Here is a 15,362-nt window from a genome sequence, read left to right as displayed (position 1 = left end):
CATCTGGGTTCCAGAACTTGATTTTTCCAACTGCTTGTTGTCTTACAGGACTTTGTTGTGGATGTAGTTCTTCRGGTTTGTTTATGGAAGTGTCATGTCTGAAATGCCCAGAAATGAAGATAAATGATGGCTGGGGGATCTCACAGGTCCCCAGGGCCCATTGGTCACCACTTGGTCTTGACACATCTGTGCAGGCTGCGGCCAAAATCTTAGCTGTTTTGTAGATGCTTGCAAACAGCACGTGTGTTTTTTGAGAGAACTGCAGGGAGATGGTCCTCAGGTCATTAATTATGTATGAGCCGAGGAATTTTCTGTTAATCTCTGGGAGGAAACAGCTCTGTGCTCCTGAGGGGCTATGGAAATAACATCCTCTTTTCCTAATTAAAAAAAAATGCTGATTGACCATGGCCATCTTTCATAAACAAAGGCCTGCAAGATAAACAGAGATCCGACTACATGTAAAGGGGTAAAAACRTCACCCTAAAGCTGGTGCAGCACTGGAGCAGGACCCAGAAAGGTGGGGAGATCCCCATCCATAGAGACTGTTGACACTCAACTGGACTTGGACTACGCCCTGAGCAGCCTGAATCAATTTTGCAAATAGCCCAGCTGGGAGCAGGAGGATGGACTGAAAGATTTCCAATCTTTTTTTTTCTTTCTGTGAATTTTGATATTTTCCTTTGGCCCTTGGTCTATGAACTGAAAACCCACCACCACTGATGCAGCTTCTTCTTGTCTTTAGCCTTGCAGACATGGTTTCTTCATTGGTTTCCTGGCCAACTTSCTTAGTTTTTTATCACTCAGAGTAAAATATAGGTTGCTGGCTGAATTTTCTTCCATTTCTCATATATTATCTTTGCATTTCATGTTTTCACCAGCGTTGTCTTGCACAGAGAGGTTGGTTTTGTGGAATTGTAACTTAAAAACATATTATAAAGTTGTATTTGAAAATCTCTCAAATCATGATYTATGCTTTTTGCCTCTTCTCCTTAGTTAACTCCATCTGCTGTTTTTCTGAGCACCAAGCGAAGATGCTTTAGACTAGACTTGTCCTCCTTTGGGCCAGTGCAGGCCATGATCACCAGTGCCGGGACAATTATTTGCTTCCAGCCCACTGATTCAGCACTCTTTCTGCGTCATTACGAGATCTGAAATTGCACATCTCGTGGTCTTTAATGCACTTGGTGCATTAGAATTATGTAATGAGCTCGTGCCCGCCGATCGCAGGCCGTGGAGTCATGTAACGGTGACAGATRTTGACGGGTGCTAAAGGCAGCAATGCTCCCAGGCAGCAGGAGATGGGGACTTGGGTCGTTGGCTGTACATCTGGTGGTCTTGCCATTACTGAGAGATAGTTGCACCATTTCAAGCCCTGACAGTGTCTGTGTTTCGTGCAGGTGCCGTGGTCGCTGGGCTGAGCCCCGTCCTCGCCGCCAGCTTCTATTGGCTCAGTGACATGTGATGAATTTGCAGCGTAGACAGAGTTGTAGCTCTAGCTCCGGCTGATTAACATATCAATGAGGGCCTATTTGGTCCCCCTCCTTTGTAGGAAAGCCAGGATTTGGAAGGGTCATGGTTGGAGGAGGYGAGAGCAAACTTTGCTTGGGCATGGTGTTTGCTTTGCACTCGCCTCTCTCCTGCTTCTCACCGTCCTCCTCCTCGGCAGCCCTGGTCAAACTGTTTCAAGGCAGTCTTTGATTTGGCACTTGCTCTCAGCGGAGGAAACGCTGAAGGCTCTCAAGGCCAGGCCTAGCCCCCCTTGTTCTCCCTTGGCATTGTGCGTGCTCAGCTTTGCGTCCTCTAAATGTGCAAGCGTCCTGAATAACTGAGAGCCGGGAGCTCCGGCGCGGAGATTGGTTGGCAGCTCGTGTTTTGGAATTGGATTTTCATGTCTCATCTACGCCTTAGTCTTTTGATGAGCTTGGTGAGGCCCTCATGTCTCAGACCTCAGAGACACCCTCCACCGCCTGGCCCTCCTAGGCAGATGTGGAGCTGGAGACTGTCTCTGCCCTGGGATCAGCACAGCGTTGGGTGAGGGGAATGGGATGTTTTTGAAGGGGCAAAGAGGACAGACTTTGTGACCACCTTGCTTTGCTAGTGGATATGGACCTGCTGTGGCCCAAGCACCTTTCACCTGAGAAGAGGCCTCCTGCCTGTCATTCGCTAGTCTGTCACGTGCTGATTTGGAGCTACAAGAGCTCAGATGCCTTGGTTGTCTTGCTCCTGATTGAGAATAGTGGTGTCGGCATCAGAGAAGGGTGAATTTGCAGGAGGGATGCCAACGTGCATTACCTTGCTCCAATCTCTGAGCCCATGGTTAAGCTGGGGCTCAACCATGAGGCACTGAGGGTACAGACTGAGGCTTGGACAAGATGTCTTGCATCATTGCAGACTAACTTTGTGCCGGGRAAGTGATCTTCGGTCACCTGCTAGGAGACAAAGATTTTTCATTCCCATCAGTAAATGAGAAACAACAGGGCATTTCTGTCTCAGATCAGAGTGGGAGATGTTCTTTACCTCTCGTTTCCCAGCTGCCTACTCTGGCCCGGTCATGACAATGTTCAGGGTGGCCGCGATGTATTCCCGCCAGCTCTTGGAAACCTCCTATGCTGGAGATTCCTTAACCTCTCTGGTGGCAGCATCCTATTAGGAATTCCATCTCCAGCCTCCCAAGTCATAATTTATATTTTGAARAGGTCTTTGCCTCCACTCACCCTTCTCACCCGTGGGATTAGATGCATCTTGCTTAGCTGGGCGTTGCYGAAAGCAATATTTTCCCTTTGTTCCCATTGGCTCTCTCTTTCAGGAAGCTGTTTTTTGCTTGAAGCAGTCAGATTCAGGGCTGAAACTCTGTTTTTTGTTTGTTTGTTTGTTGTGAGGGTTGTTGTTTTCTTCTTCCCATGCCAAAAACGATGATGGTCTGGGCAAAACACTGCTGTGAGAGCAGCGATCCTGTTTGGCCACGGTTCCTAGTTGGACCCTACCCCAGAGGCCTAGGAAATGAAACCCCTAGGAGGAGATGGGAGAGAAGCTAAGCCACACGTTGACTCGTCTTCAAGGCACAGCACGTTCCTGCTGGACATAACCCATGAAGTTCTGCAAACATACCTTGCAGTAGTAATGCTAAAGGAAACACCAGGGCATTTCAGACATTCTCTTTCATTGCACTCGTAGTTTGCATCCATAGCTTCAAAAAGAAGACCTCTGAAATCTTTACAACTGATGCTATTACTTTCTCTCAGTGGAATAATTTGGGAAAAAGAAAGGAGGAATTCTTGGAGAGCTCTAGGAGAGCATGCTCTTCATGGTGGGGGAAGCATCCTGCTACGTTCCTGTTGACTCCAGTGCTGTTTAATAGCTGTTTCCCCGTGAAATCAGAGCAATTGCTGGCTGCAAAGTAGAAATGATACGTGCTAAATGCTGCGCTAATGGATTGCACTCAGGAAAAATGTCTTGGGATGGTGAATTTTTCATAAAAAGCCTTTGGGAGCGTGGCTGGCCAAGTGGAAACCTGCCGCTTGGAAGCAGGATCTGCACTGGCAGAGGAGGGCTGGATGCCGCGCTCAGTGCTTTGGTGCTCRGGGATGGATGAGTCACTCCAAGAGGATGTTTTTTTCCAGAGGTAACTAGGGCTTTTTGGGCTGTTTAGGGATGATCCAGCATCATGAGATCTCTGTGGAGGGGTTCCCAGCAGGTGTAGAGATCTCGCTGCAGCGCGTGTCTGCAAGGGCTGCAAACTGGCTGGTGTTGGAAGAGTATTTAAGTGGGTCATTCCTGCTTTATTTGGGGCAGTATTTCTCATGAGAGCTCTGTGTGCCGCAAGTACAAATTCTGGAGGGGTGATAGAAAGTGCTGGAGAATGGGTTGGTTGCACCTGGGGCAATAGGATGCTCTGCTTTCTTGCACCAAAAATGCGTCTGCAGGGAGCTGAATCCCGCTCAGAAAGTGTGGTCCATGGATATGTTACAGGAGATGCTATCCTGGAAATCTTCYGCTGTGAAAAGAGTGAGTCGGGATGCTGCAAATGCACTTCCCTGCCTTAAATTTGCTCACCAAAAATCCTGTATGATGAGCAAGGAGATATCAGCCTGGGATACTGTATCCGTTCCTGGTGTGTGCATTGGGGAGCGAATGCAAACGGGAGAAGAAAAAGAGAGAAAAAGCCATAGTCACAGCTCAAGGTATCGGAAAAACCGCCTGTTGAGCAGCCTGGCCTGAAAATKAGGATCTTCTCCAGGGCTGGTGTGGAGGGAAGGTTTTTGATGGCGAAAGGCTCCTTCGTTTAGCAGGGCTGGGAAGCGGGGCTCAATCGGCCCGGTGAAAGGAGCGTGTTTTTAATGACGTGCCTAATGAACTGTGCAGCAGCTCGTGCGGCTGTGCTCGATGTGCTGGTGCTCGCGAGCTGCAGATCAAAGCGGGGCGATTCCTCGTAAACCTGGTGTCGACCCCCCGGGCTCTTCCCTCCTGCGAATACATCTTCACTCRCAGCCACGCGCGCCTGGCAGGTTTGCTGGGATGCTCCGAGCCGGCAGTTTTCCGGATGCTGCGGGGTGCGTCTGCAATGCAAAATTTCCCCACTTTTGGACAAAACTGGGAACTTGGCTGAGCTGCTGGAGCTGGGCAGTTAGTGCAATGCAGGGACATTTTGGTGGTAACCAAACTGGGGTCTGTGTTTGGCTTGAGGGACCCTCGTATTGGGCAAGTGTGCAGCGTTTGGAGGGGAAAAGCGAGCGTGTCTAATCCTGCAAGGCCTCAAGGAGTCCAGGATGGGCATCGAGGAGTCTCCCCTTGTGCTCTTACTTGCTCGCTTCCCTGCAGAAAGCAGTTTGCAGCATCAAGGCTCCAGATGTTCCCAGTGAACAACGGGGGTGAGTTACAGCAAGAGGGACTTGCTTCCTCGTGCATTTTTTCCCCAACACATGTTGTTTTATCAAGTCTTCTTGGTGCTAGGTAGGGAATTTGGGAGCAGGAATCCACCCGCTGCGAGCAAGTGAGAAGCTGGCTAGGCCACGGAGTCGGACATGGCTTGAAGAAGGAAAAGCATCACAAGATCTCTGCCTTTCTTCCACATTTTTTTTTTTTTTTTACACGCAAGCCTCCCTGTGAACCGGCCCTTTGATTTTAGTGGCTTTTGATGAAGTTCAAAAATTCCCCCTCATTTTTTTTTAATTTCCCCCTCCTTTACGTTTACTGGCAGTAGGTTTTTCATTGATGCAATAACTTCCTCTAGCGACTGTCTGGGTTTCATAGCTCCTAATTTACCACTGCMAACTCGCCCCCCTTTTCTTAATTTATACAATATGTTTATTTTCCCTGCTTTTTTTTTCTCTTTTATGCAAAGCCAAGGCAATTTTTAACTGAAGATGCCTCCTTTTATGATTGCAGATTTCCAAGATTTTTGGCAACACCCTCTTATGCCAGCTCTAATTACTTCTCATTGTGTTTGTTTATGTTTCCCCCCTAATCAATTTTGGCTAATAATCCCCCTCCCCTTTGGGCAATTGCCCCCTTTTACACCCGCATGGTTTGTATTGGTGGGGGCTGAAATCTGGTTTCCCCATCTGTGTCACCAGAGTGTGTTTGTTTGTACCTACACAACTGCTCATCTTTGGCTCATTGATCTCATTGAGCTATACTCTGTGCTTACCCTACAGGTTGTTGCATTTTGATGTTGGGAATTAGTCTCCACAAGCATTAGGATCAGCAGGAATAGTTTCTGGGGTGGCTGGAGAGCCCAGCGTGTCTCTTCTGTCTCCATGCTGATGGTCCCTGCTTGTGTTGGGTTGATGTTGCACGAAGGTCCTTGGCTTCTTCTCCAGCTGGTCTGGACAGAATCCTTGGGAAGGGGCTGTAGGTGGGCATGCTTGAGGTCTAGAGTCACCCTAGTCTGAGTGACCCTGCTTGAGCAGAGGCGTTGGGCTAGGTGGTCTCCAGAGGTCCTGTCCCACCTCAAYGCTTTGGATGATCTGCAGTCTGCAGATAGTAGTGGTTGTTGTGGTCCTCCTAAACACTTTGGGTCAGGGTCAGCTTGATGAGGGGGTTGCCAACCCTCATCCCAGCCACCTGGGTTTCCTGACACGGGGGATTTGCACCCAGGCCGTGGTGAAAACGGTGCTGCAGTTCAGGATACCTGTGCTTTCACTCCGGCTTTGCATTCACCGCTATGAATCAGACCTGTGCTGGTCCAGCTGGAGAAGCCAAGCAGCTAGAGGTGCCTCCTTGTGTCGGCASGTCCCATCAGCATGCCTGGTGAGCGCCTGCAGCACTGGTTAACCCCCTCAAGCACCCAGGACCTGGGTTGGTGTYCCCGCAGGGTGGAAGGGATCCGTATCCCATGTTTCCTGCTGCTCCTGGAGCAGGATCCAGCTCCTCTGCCAGGCCAGCGATGCAAGCGAGCGCCTCTTGGTTCAGCCTGCTGCGTGAGTGTGCAGCGAATGACCCGTGCATGAAAGAGGAAGCCCTCCCCGCAGCGAAGCCTCAGAGAAAGAGTTTCCCCAAGGGAGGAAACATTTGCAGCTCACTAAAAATACCCACCACCCAGCAGCTGTCGTCTCCACCGTCGCTTTCGCTCCTTCCCAGGAGTTACTAGGAGGCCAGGACGGGTCTGGAGCCTGGGCAAGGGCAGCCGCAGGGCTCGGGGTCCCTCTCCACGTGCCCAAAGCTTCCCGCAGAGGAYGAGCCTGCAGCTGGCTCGGCAGCTCCTCTGAAGGCGTTCCCGCTTGGAGCTGCCAACCAGAAGCAAATTTACAGCCCGTCAGTCAAAACCGAGAAAGAAAGGCAGAAGACTTGGCTGTCAGGTAGGCACGCAGAGCCAAACGCGGATGTTGGAGGAGCGAGGTGGGGGTGCCTCTGTCGGCCCGGCTGCAGCCGCCCGGGGCAGGGGAGAAGGTCGCTTCTGTGGTGGGAACGTGTCCCGTTTTGGTAGCAGGGACGGTCGTGCCCAGCGAACGGAGGCGCTGGGTTTGCAGCGCGCTGGTGCTCTGCGTGGCCGCGGCACTTTGCAAGAGTGCAGTGCTGTGCGCTGCCTGCAAGAAGGCAGCTGGGTTCACCATGTGCCCTGAGCACCCCGACACCCCAGGGACGGGCCCGGGTTGGTCCTCGAGGCTCTTTGGGTGCTCCAGCCCGGCTCTGCTGCCCTCAGCGTGCCAGTGCAGGGACGTGGGGCTTTGCTGCTGCTTGGGCTGCGTTTGCACATCGTCTCCTTCCTCTGTAAACTTTATTACCACGTGTATATTCCGGGAGGGAGGAATCACCATCTGCATTTTCCAATAAAAGAGATTAAAATGGGAGCCCCTTAAGGCCGGCTCTGTCGGGATGTCGATTGGAGCGTGCCGGGAGCACGTTGCCTCCGTGCTGCCCCRCTGCGCGGGGTGGCGAAGCCTCGTGCCGTGGCATCCTGTCCCTGCCTGTGCTGGCTCCGTGCACTGGAAGGATGGAGACCAGCGGGGACCCTGGGGAGCCCTCCCCAAGGCAGCTAAATGACAAGCGGCTGCGTAGGGAGGCGGCCACGGCATCCARTTCCTCAGCTTGCAGCTCCGATTGCTCAATTAGGACTGGAAGTTCTGCTCTTGATCCTGCACGTTGATCCAGGCGAGCGTGTTGGCTGGCTCCTGGATGATGCCAGTGCTGGACATCATCTTTTCCCTCCACTCTCCAGCCACATGGACCTAATTCGGTAGGGAAAAGTGTTGCAAGACCAAGGTTTAGTCCTTGCCTMCCATAGAGCACTGGGACCATGTGGGTGAGGTGGCTTTTTGGTGGGGACTGCAGGATGTGAGTGGTCCCTATCTTCGATGTGTCACTGCCTCTCCTCACTCCCCATCAATCTCTGACCCCCTTGGAGCTTAAGTGTGTCCCTGAGCGCAGTATCCCAAATATCCCGCAGTATCCCAAATACTGGGAAGTGCAAGCACAGTGCCCAGACCTTCTGCTCTTCTGGTCCCTTCACATTTGTCTCCCCTGTCCCTCTCTGTGCCCCATCCTGGGCATCCCATGTTCATGTCCTGGATCTCTCCAGGTACCTCTGGAATCCCAAAATTGCCACCAAGGACAAATGTCTACAGCTGAGACCCCTCAAACTCATTTCACTTATGGTTCAATAGCAAGAAACTCATATCTCACCTATCTCCCCGCCGTCCAGCTAGGAGATCTACCCAAGAGATGTGGGATCTACCCAAGACATCATCTGATGTGGAGCAAAGCCACTACCATCTTGGAAACCGACCCAAACCTTCTGCAGTCACTGAAGGCTGAACATTCAGAAAGTTTTAAATATTATTTTTCTTGGTAATATTTGTATCATTCTAGACTATTGCTTCTTTGACGTTACAGTCATTGCTATTAATATACTCCCTATGCCCCACTGTCACTGGAAGTTAAGAGAAAGTAACAATTTCAAGGAATTTTAAAAGCAATTAAATGCAGCTTCCAGCCTGAAATGTGTGAAAAATCTTATTTTCCTTTTAGATCAAAGTGTCTCCAGGGCTTTAATGAAAAAGACAGAAGCTGAGACAATAAACACCATTATTGAGCTGGGGAAGCAAATATCCATTTTATAAAGAAATTTCATAAATCTGAAATAGTTCTGGACTAGCCGTTTTCCAGAACTCTCCTTAGTGGGGAAAAATTGAAGAGAACTATTTTTGCCTTTTGTTTCTGGAAGGAGCCCAAATTTTGAAATGCTGGTTTCCTGTGAACTGGAAACCTCTGGCTCCGAGCGGGAGCAATGAGCAACCGCCAGCCTGAAAATGATTTACTGCCAGAAGTAGGTGTGAGGAGCAGATCTGTGGAGAGGCGATTTTTGGCTCGCCGATGGGAAAGTGGAGCTCACGTGTCTCGCGTGCTCTTCGGCAGGTTGAACAACAACCRTTTCTGTGTCCAGGCGGGCAGCCTTGGCTCCGAAAGGCAGAGATTTGCTCACGTAGATCCGTTCTTGCTTGGCTTTGATGGTGAACGTGGAGGAGGTTGAGATGTTTTCCGGGATTCGTGGCAGAACGCTTGGTGGTTGGCATGGTGAGGAGGAGCAGTTGGATGTGGCATCCTTCCAGCCATGGCCGTTTCCTCTCCATCCCCGCTTTGACCTGCTTGGTGGGTCCACAGTGCGGTGGCTGAAGTTCTGGACTTCTTAGAGGCTCTCCTGGTTCAGCTTGCAGTGAGGGACCTAGTGACGGGTGGTATCACTAGGACCCTTCAACCTTTTTACGTCCAGCTACCCTGGTCCTGGCAATGACTTTGTCTTCCTGCAAGAGCCATTACCCAGGTTGGAGCCATGTGGCTCTACGAGAGATGGTAGCCCAAGTGCAGAATCCCTCCCGTAGCTGCACCTACTTGTAATTCCCTGCCTTCCCTGTGCATCCCTTGCTCTCTTCCCTCTCTGCAAAGATCAGAGGTGAGACAAGATGCTGCGAGTGCATTTTGTGTCTGCCAAGGATGAAAGAAGCCTTGCTACGTCCTGCCGAAACAGGGATGTTTATCAGCACAACTCAAGCTGAAGCAGCAAAGGTCAGGGTGGCATTTAGGGCTTTGGCCAGGCTGCTGAGCACTCGATGCTGCCTCCCATGACATGGTGATCTGGCTGCCCCAGGCTCCAAGGCAGCAACGGATGCAATGGGTGCTTTGGAGCCTCTCTGCAGATGCAGTCRGCCTCCTCAATGTAGGACCTCCAAATCTAGTGCCAGTTCTCACTGAGCACGGAGTYGTCATATCTGCTGCAGGCATCATCTCGGTCGTGGCTCCCGAATGGCTTGGGGAGCTCTACCCAGTGTCATCTCTCCTGCAAGCTTAGCACTTTTCCCAAGCACAGTGTGGAGCTTTTGCTCTGGGCTTTCTAACCCACRTCTCCTGAACCTTTGGACCACGTTGTTTGATTTTGTCCGATTTTATCAAAGCARCAATTGCGGGCAAGGTGCAGAAAATCACAGTTCTGCCTAAGCGCACAGTGCTCCCATCCACACCTGGAGCTTGGTTTTCTGGTAGAAAGCAGAATTATTCTGACAGCTCCGTCTTTTGTGTTTTGAGGGTAATGTTTTGGGAAGCTCGTGACTTGGCAATGTCGGGTTATTTGTATGTACAGACAAAGGCATCTCCTTGCCGTGTCTCAGCTCCCACGTCCTGGCCATCCATGGAAGATGCTGTCACATGTGTCTTCACAATACCAGGTGGCCTTTGGTTGGGGGCCACCTGAACATAGTAGCTGTTGCCCAGGTTGCCACCTTGACTCTTTGTTTCACTTCTTGCAGAGACCTTGATGGACTCCACAACGGCGACAGCAGAGCTGGGCTGGACGGTGCATCCTCCCTCCGGGGTGAGCTATCCTTACGTGAATTATCCTAATTATCTCATAAAGTTAGCTCATTATCTGGGATGAGCTAACTTTAYGCCGAGTCAGTGGCCAGAGGGTCTCTGAGCAAGCGAGCATGTTGATTGCCCAACAGAATCCATCCAAAGGGCTTTGTCCGTGTCAAAGTAGGTGATGGAAAGAACATAGAAATGTATATGATGGAGATTTCCAGTAGTTTTTCTAGGTGATATGTCAAAAATTCTCACCGAGCGGTGTCAGGGCAGTGTGTTTCTCTGTCTGCCCCAATCCTGTCACTTAGCCCATGGCCCATGTTGCAGAGAAGACCCAGAGCAGTGGCCTTCAAGGCTGCAAAAGCAGCGGCYGCTTGACTGGAGCACCTCCCCGCTCCAGAGCGCTTTGTAGCGCAACAGCTCCGCGGAAAACCAGCTCCATCCCMGGGAACAGACCCCACCAGAGAGGTGACACGAGCCAGCAGCCATCCCACTACCACCACCATCATCATCRTCATGAGAAAAACTCCACTCTCGCTTCGGCGCATGGGTGGGGGCACCGTCCTGCCCAAAGGGAATGACGGATGCACAATAGGCAGGAGCAGAGGTCAAGTCTTCTTTCTCTCCTCGCCCAGCCTCGCTTGTTTGCGGGTTTTTCCATATGTAAAGCCAGCCTTGCTCCCAGCTCTCCCAGCCCCGCTGTAATGAGGCYGGGGCCTGCTGGAAGCCGTCTCTCCGTATTATTGTGCTGCTGCCTTCTTTTGAGGCCCCGGCATGTTAATTAGAGAGCAAGGAGAAAGGGAGAGGCTCCTAATTAAGCGCCGAGGACGCGCAGGGGCTGCGGCACGGCGGTGACTTTCTCTCCCAGCAGAGAAAAGGGAGCTTTGGAGTGGGGCATTCAAGGGATTAGCTCAGCCGGCGGTGCCAGCCGCTCAGAAGCCACCCGGCAAAAGGCCCGGATGCTGCCGCAGGAGGTCACCGGCTGCTTGTCCCCCCCGGCATCGGACATCCCGAGTGAGCGGGGAGGAGCGCGGCCAGCAAGAGCATCCCTGGGGGGGCAGCTTCCCGATGTGCGGGGTAGGAGATGTCACATCCACCAGCCTGCATGATGCCATGGACTCGTCTGTGCCCCTCGCGCTCCTCCTGCCCGGCTGCTGCTGAGCACGGTAGACTCGTTTCTTAAGTACTTCCCATCAGGATGGGGGACAGGACGGGTGCTGGGCACGGGCTGCCGTCCATCCTGTCCAACGGGTGAAGATGGCAAGAAAAAGCCACACTGGTGGCAGGGCAGAGAGACCAACTGTTTGCCCATGTTTTGTCCTCAGTTATTCCATCCTGCCCCCAAAATCCTGCAGAGATGCTCCTGTAATTTCCCACCAGTGTGACAGATTTCCCTGTGTGGAATAAAGCAACTCCCTGTTCAGCTCCCGCTGCATTTTCAGAGGTGCTCTGGTCCTCTTTCAGCATCAGGAACTGTTTGGGGATCTTCGCCGACTGCCTTGATGTGCAAAGAGCGATCTGGGCCTTCATCTCGGGCCCTGCCAAGGCTCCCTGCAAGCCGAGGCTGAGGCCAGGGCTTCACTTGCAGCAAATTTGGGCTAAAAGTCCGGGAATTGACCCCGGCTCCAGCACGAGGAGCAGTGGCTCTTGTTTGGCTTCCACTTGAGCAGAATTGTGAACAAGTTCATAAAAACAACAACAAAGGAAAATAAAAGAAGGGAAAGAAAAGCTGTTCCAGCTGGCTGGGATGGTGTCACATGCCAAGCAGCCCCGAATCCCTTCCATCTGTGCCRTGCAGAGCAGGACATGTTGCTCATCAGTGTCACAAGGGCATCAGGTCTCTGCCCTGCTTGTCCAGCATTGCTGGTTCCAGGGCGTTTCTGGGAAGCTTATCCGGGTATTGAGAGGAACTGAGAAAACTCTCAAAAACCTGGTGTTCAGGAAGGGCCACCATTGACTGGTCGTGCCGTCCTGATGCGCTTGTGCCCGCAGCACTGCCTTTAGAGTGGCTGAAATACAGGGACATGCTGGTCAGGATCACCACGGGAATGAAATAGCTCCCAGGCAAAGGTAAGAGACTTGCTGGGCTAGTGCAGGTGGTAAATTTGGGAAAAGGAAGGATTGGGAGAAGCGTTCCCCTCTGCAGCACCCGGCTCCCACTGGCTCCCTTGCTGCAGGGAGCCGCCTTGGAGAGGGGCTTTGCCAGCACTTTGCGTGGAGGTGGGAGCTGCATCCTGCAAGGAGGTTTTGGAGGCACGCTAGGAGTTCCTGAGAAAGCAGCTTGCGTCTGCCACACTCATAACCGTAGTGGCACCAGCGGGAATACATCTGCTAAAGGCATTGCGCTGCTTTGCAGCGAGGCTCTGCGGTTAAGAGGCCTCTGCAGCGGAGCAGAGAGCCCCTGCTAAAGACATTAGTGCCTGCAGATGAAATGCGTGCCCTGCTCCGCCGGGTGTCACGAGTTTTACCACTCTTTTGGGCAGCAAGGATGGGGCTACATGGAAAAATGTTGACAGGGACCACCCTGAGGGCTAGCCAGGGCTGGTCATACTGGGCTGGCATGCACTTTGGGTCAAACTTTGCGGGATCAGGATGGAGCCACGTGAGTGTGGACGTTTGGAGGGGTGTTCGGTGTTCATGCTAGGCAAAGCGTTGAGTACCAGTGGGGCTGAACCCATGCTACGTGCCAGTGCGGACCTAGTATGGCACAGTTTGTGCTGGTGCAACCTGTTGGCTTGGCATGCAACAGGGTTGGGAGGCAGCAGGGCGGATGGGGACCTCCCTCGCACATCCTCCTGGGAATGTCAGTGCAGTACTGCCCGGTGACTTTGTGTGTCTCCTCTGCAGTGGGAAGAAGTGAGTGGGTACGACGAGAACATGAACACGATCCGCACCTACCAGGTGTGCAACGTCTTTGAATCCAGCCAAAACAACTGGCTCCGGACCAAGTACATCCGGAGACGGGGTGCCCACCGCATCCACGTGGAGATGAAATTTTCCGTTCGGGACTGCAGCAGTATCCCTAACGTGCCAGGCTCGTGTAAGGAGACRTTTAATCTCTACTACTACGAGTCAGACTTTGACTCGGCCACCAAGACCTTTCCCAACTGGATGGAGAACCCTTGGATGAAGGTAGACACTATTGCTGCTGACGAGAGCTTCTCGCAGGTGGACCTAGGCGGGCGAGTGATGAAGATTAACACCGAAGTGCGCAGTTTTGGGCCTGTTTCCAAGAATGGTTTCTACCTGGCCTTCCAGGACTACGGAGGCTGCATGTCCTTGATCGCGGTGCGTGTCTTCTACCGCAAGTGCCCCCGTGTCATCCAGAACGGGGCTGTTTTCCAGGAGACCCTCTCCGGGGCAGAGAGCACCTCCCTGGTGGCAGCCCGGGGCACGTGCATAGCCAACGCTGAGGAGGTGGACGTGCCCATCAAGCTCTACTGCAACGGGGACGGCGAGTGGCTGGTGCCCATCGGACGCTGCATGTGCAGGGCGGGCTACGAGTCGGTGGAGAACGGGACCGTCTGCAGAGGTAAATCCTTGTGCTTCTTATTCTGCGTGGTGGGCTGGTCTGCTGCGGCACGTGGAGGGGGTGCCAAGGAGGTCTSGGTTGCGTGGGCAGTGCTGTGTCCTGACCCTGGGCTGGCAGGATGGCCTGTCCCCRGCGCTGGACTGGCGATGAGAGGAAGAGGCTGTGGCCCTGCTTCCTGACACAAGAGGAGAGGTGGAGCGGGGCCTGGGTGATGTGGGCACTGCTCCATGTGGCTAGTTGTTATTTGCTGCTGTAATCTGCATCATCAAGCTGAGAGTGACGTGGTGAGGCAGGGGTGGAGCAGGAGGGAGAGCAGTCCTGGAGAGCGCGCGGGGAGCGTGTGGCATGAGCAGCTCCAGTGTGTGCACAGACGCGTGCTTCCTCCACAGCCTTCCTCTGCACCTCAGGAGGTGATGGCCAGGCCTGGTCTCTCATTGCAGACRCTCTTTCCTACCTTCGAGTCCTCTGAACTGCTCTATCTGAGTTGAGTGCAGGTCTTCTCATGCCCTCCACGCCCTCCMGGAGGGGCGACGGGTGGCCGCGCTGTGGTTTTTTGTTGTTGCTCTGCCGCTGCAAGCAGAGGCATTTGGTGAGCAAAATCCTTCCTCTTCTTCATCCTGGCTGAGCAGGAAAATCACTTTAGGCTCAACAGGATGCCCTGAAGTTGAGGGATGGACTGGAAGCAGCTGGCGTGACTGTAGAACCTGGATGCCGTGTYCTTTGTCCTAGAGCATCCTCCTCTCCCAAGTCCCCAGTCCTCTGCGGAATAAGGMCTTGGACAAGGATGGGTGTTACTGGAGACAGCTGAAAGTGTCTTGCTGGTGGCTGACCATTCCTGATGTGCAGGGACATTATTTCATATCCTTTCTTTGACCCAGCTCACGGGAGTAGCGAACAGCCTCAGGAATGCAGCTCTGGGTGGTGGGAACATGGAATTTTTCAAATYGCAGAGGGTGTAAGGTTGGCTCCCTTCCAAATGGGAAAGCCGAGGATGCATAGGGAGATTCGCCAGGTCTGTCCGCCCTAGTGTCCTTCTTCCTGATTAGATGATCTGGGGTAAAAGTTCTGCTGCAACCCAAAGCGAAGAGATGACCCCGGCGTTACAGCTGGACATCTTCCAGTGCCCAAGCAAAGCATTTACTGCAATACAAGGAAACCAAAACTGACTTATTTAACACTGGTCCCCCTGCCAGTCTAGCTGAGGCACAGTCCCGGTGGGATCTTGCATGATCCGTGCCACCCAAGACCTCCTCACAGAGCCTCTGCATCACTGGGGCCAGCAGGGAAAGCAACAGGAGCAGGAAAAGGGGTGGAGGTGGAAGGGGCAAGCGGGCTTTGGGGAGGTTGGGTGCTCGGCAGCTGTTTCTGCAGCCGGCGCTCATGCACACGCACAGGGCTTGGTGCTCCCCACCATCCTCAACCACCTGGTGGCCTGCAGCCAGCTGGTCTGCCGGGGACCAAGCCAGACCAAGGAGCATCCTCTGGTTTCCTCCATCAGAGAGAGGAGAGGAGAGGAGAGGAGAGGAGAGGAGAGGAGAGG

The 15,362-nt window shown here is 52.8% G+C and overlaps 1 protein-coding gene across 1 annotated transcript in view; it reads left to right on the top strand.

The window, feature by feature from the left end:
- Positions 1–6,785: 6,785 nt before the first annotated feature.
- EPHB2 (EPH receptor B2) overlaps positions 6,786–15,362 on the top strand; it is a 51,733-nt gene continuing 43,156 nt past the window's right edge. Inside the window, exons 1-3 of the mRNA XM_026051067.1 lie at positions 6,786–6,797; positions 10,239–10,303; positions 13,138–13,793. Of these exons, the coding sequence (XP_025906852.1) occupies positions 10,247–10,303; positions 13,138–13,793 (713 nt within the window). The 5' untranslated portion in view covers positions 6,786–6,797; positions 10,239–10,246. The remainder of the gene's footprint in view (positions 6,798–10,238; positions 10,304–13,137; positions 13,794–15,362) is intronic.

Source organism: Nothoprocta perdicaria, unplaced genomic scaffold (genome assembly GCF_003342845.1).
Source record: "Nothoprocta perdicaria isolate Ctin4 unplaced genomic scaffold, notPer1 scaffold_72, whole genome shotgun sequence".
In the NCBI taxonomy this organism is placed as follows: domain Eukaryota; kingdom Metazoa; phylum Chordata; class Aves; order Tinamiformes; family Tinamidae; genus Nothoprocta; species Nothoprocta perdicaria.
Note: the sequence above shows the minus strand (reverse complement) of the source record. Positions and strands in the feature narration are given on the sequence as shown.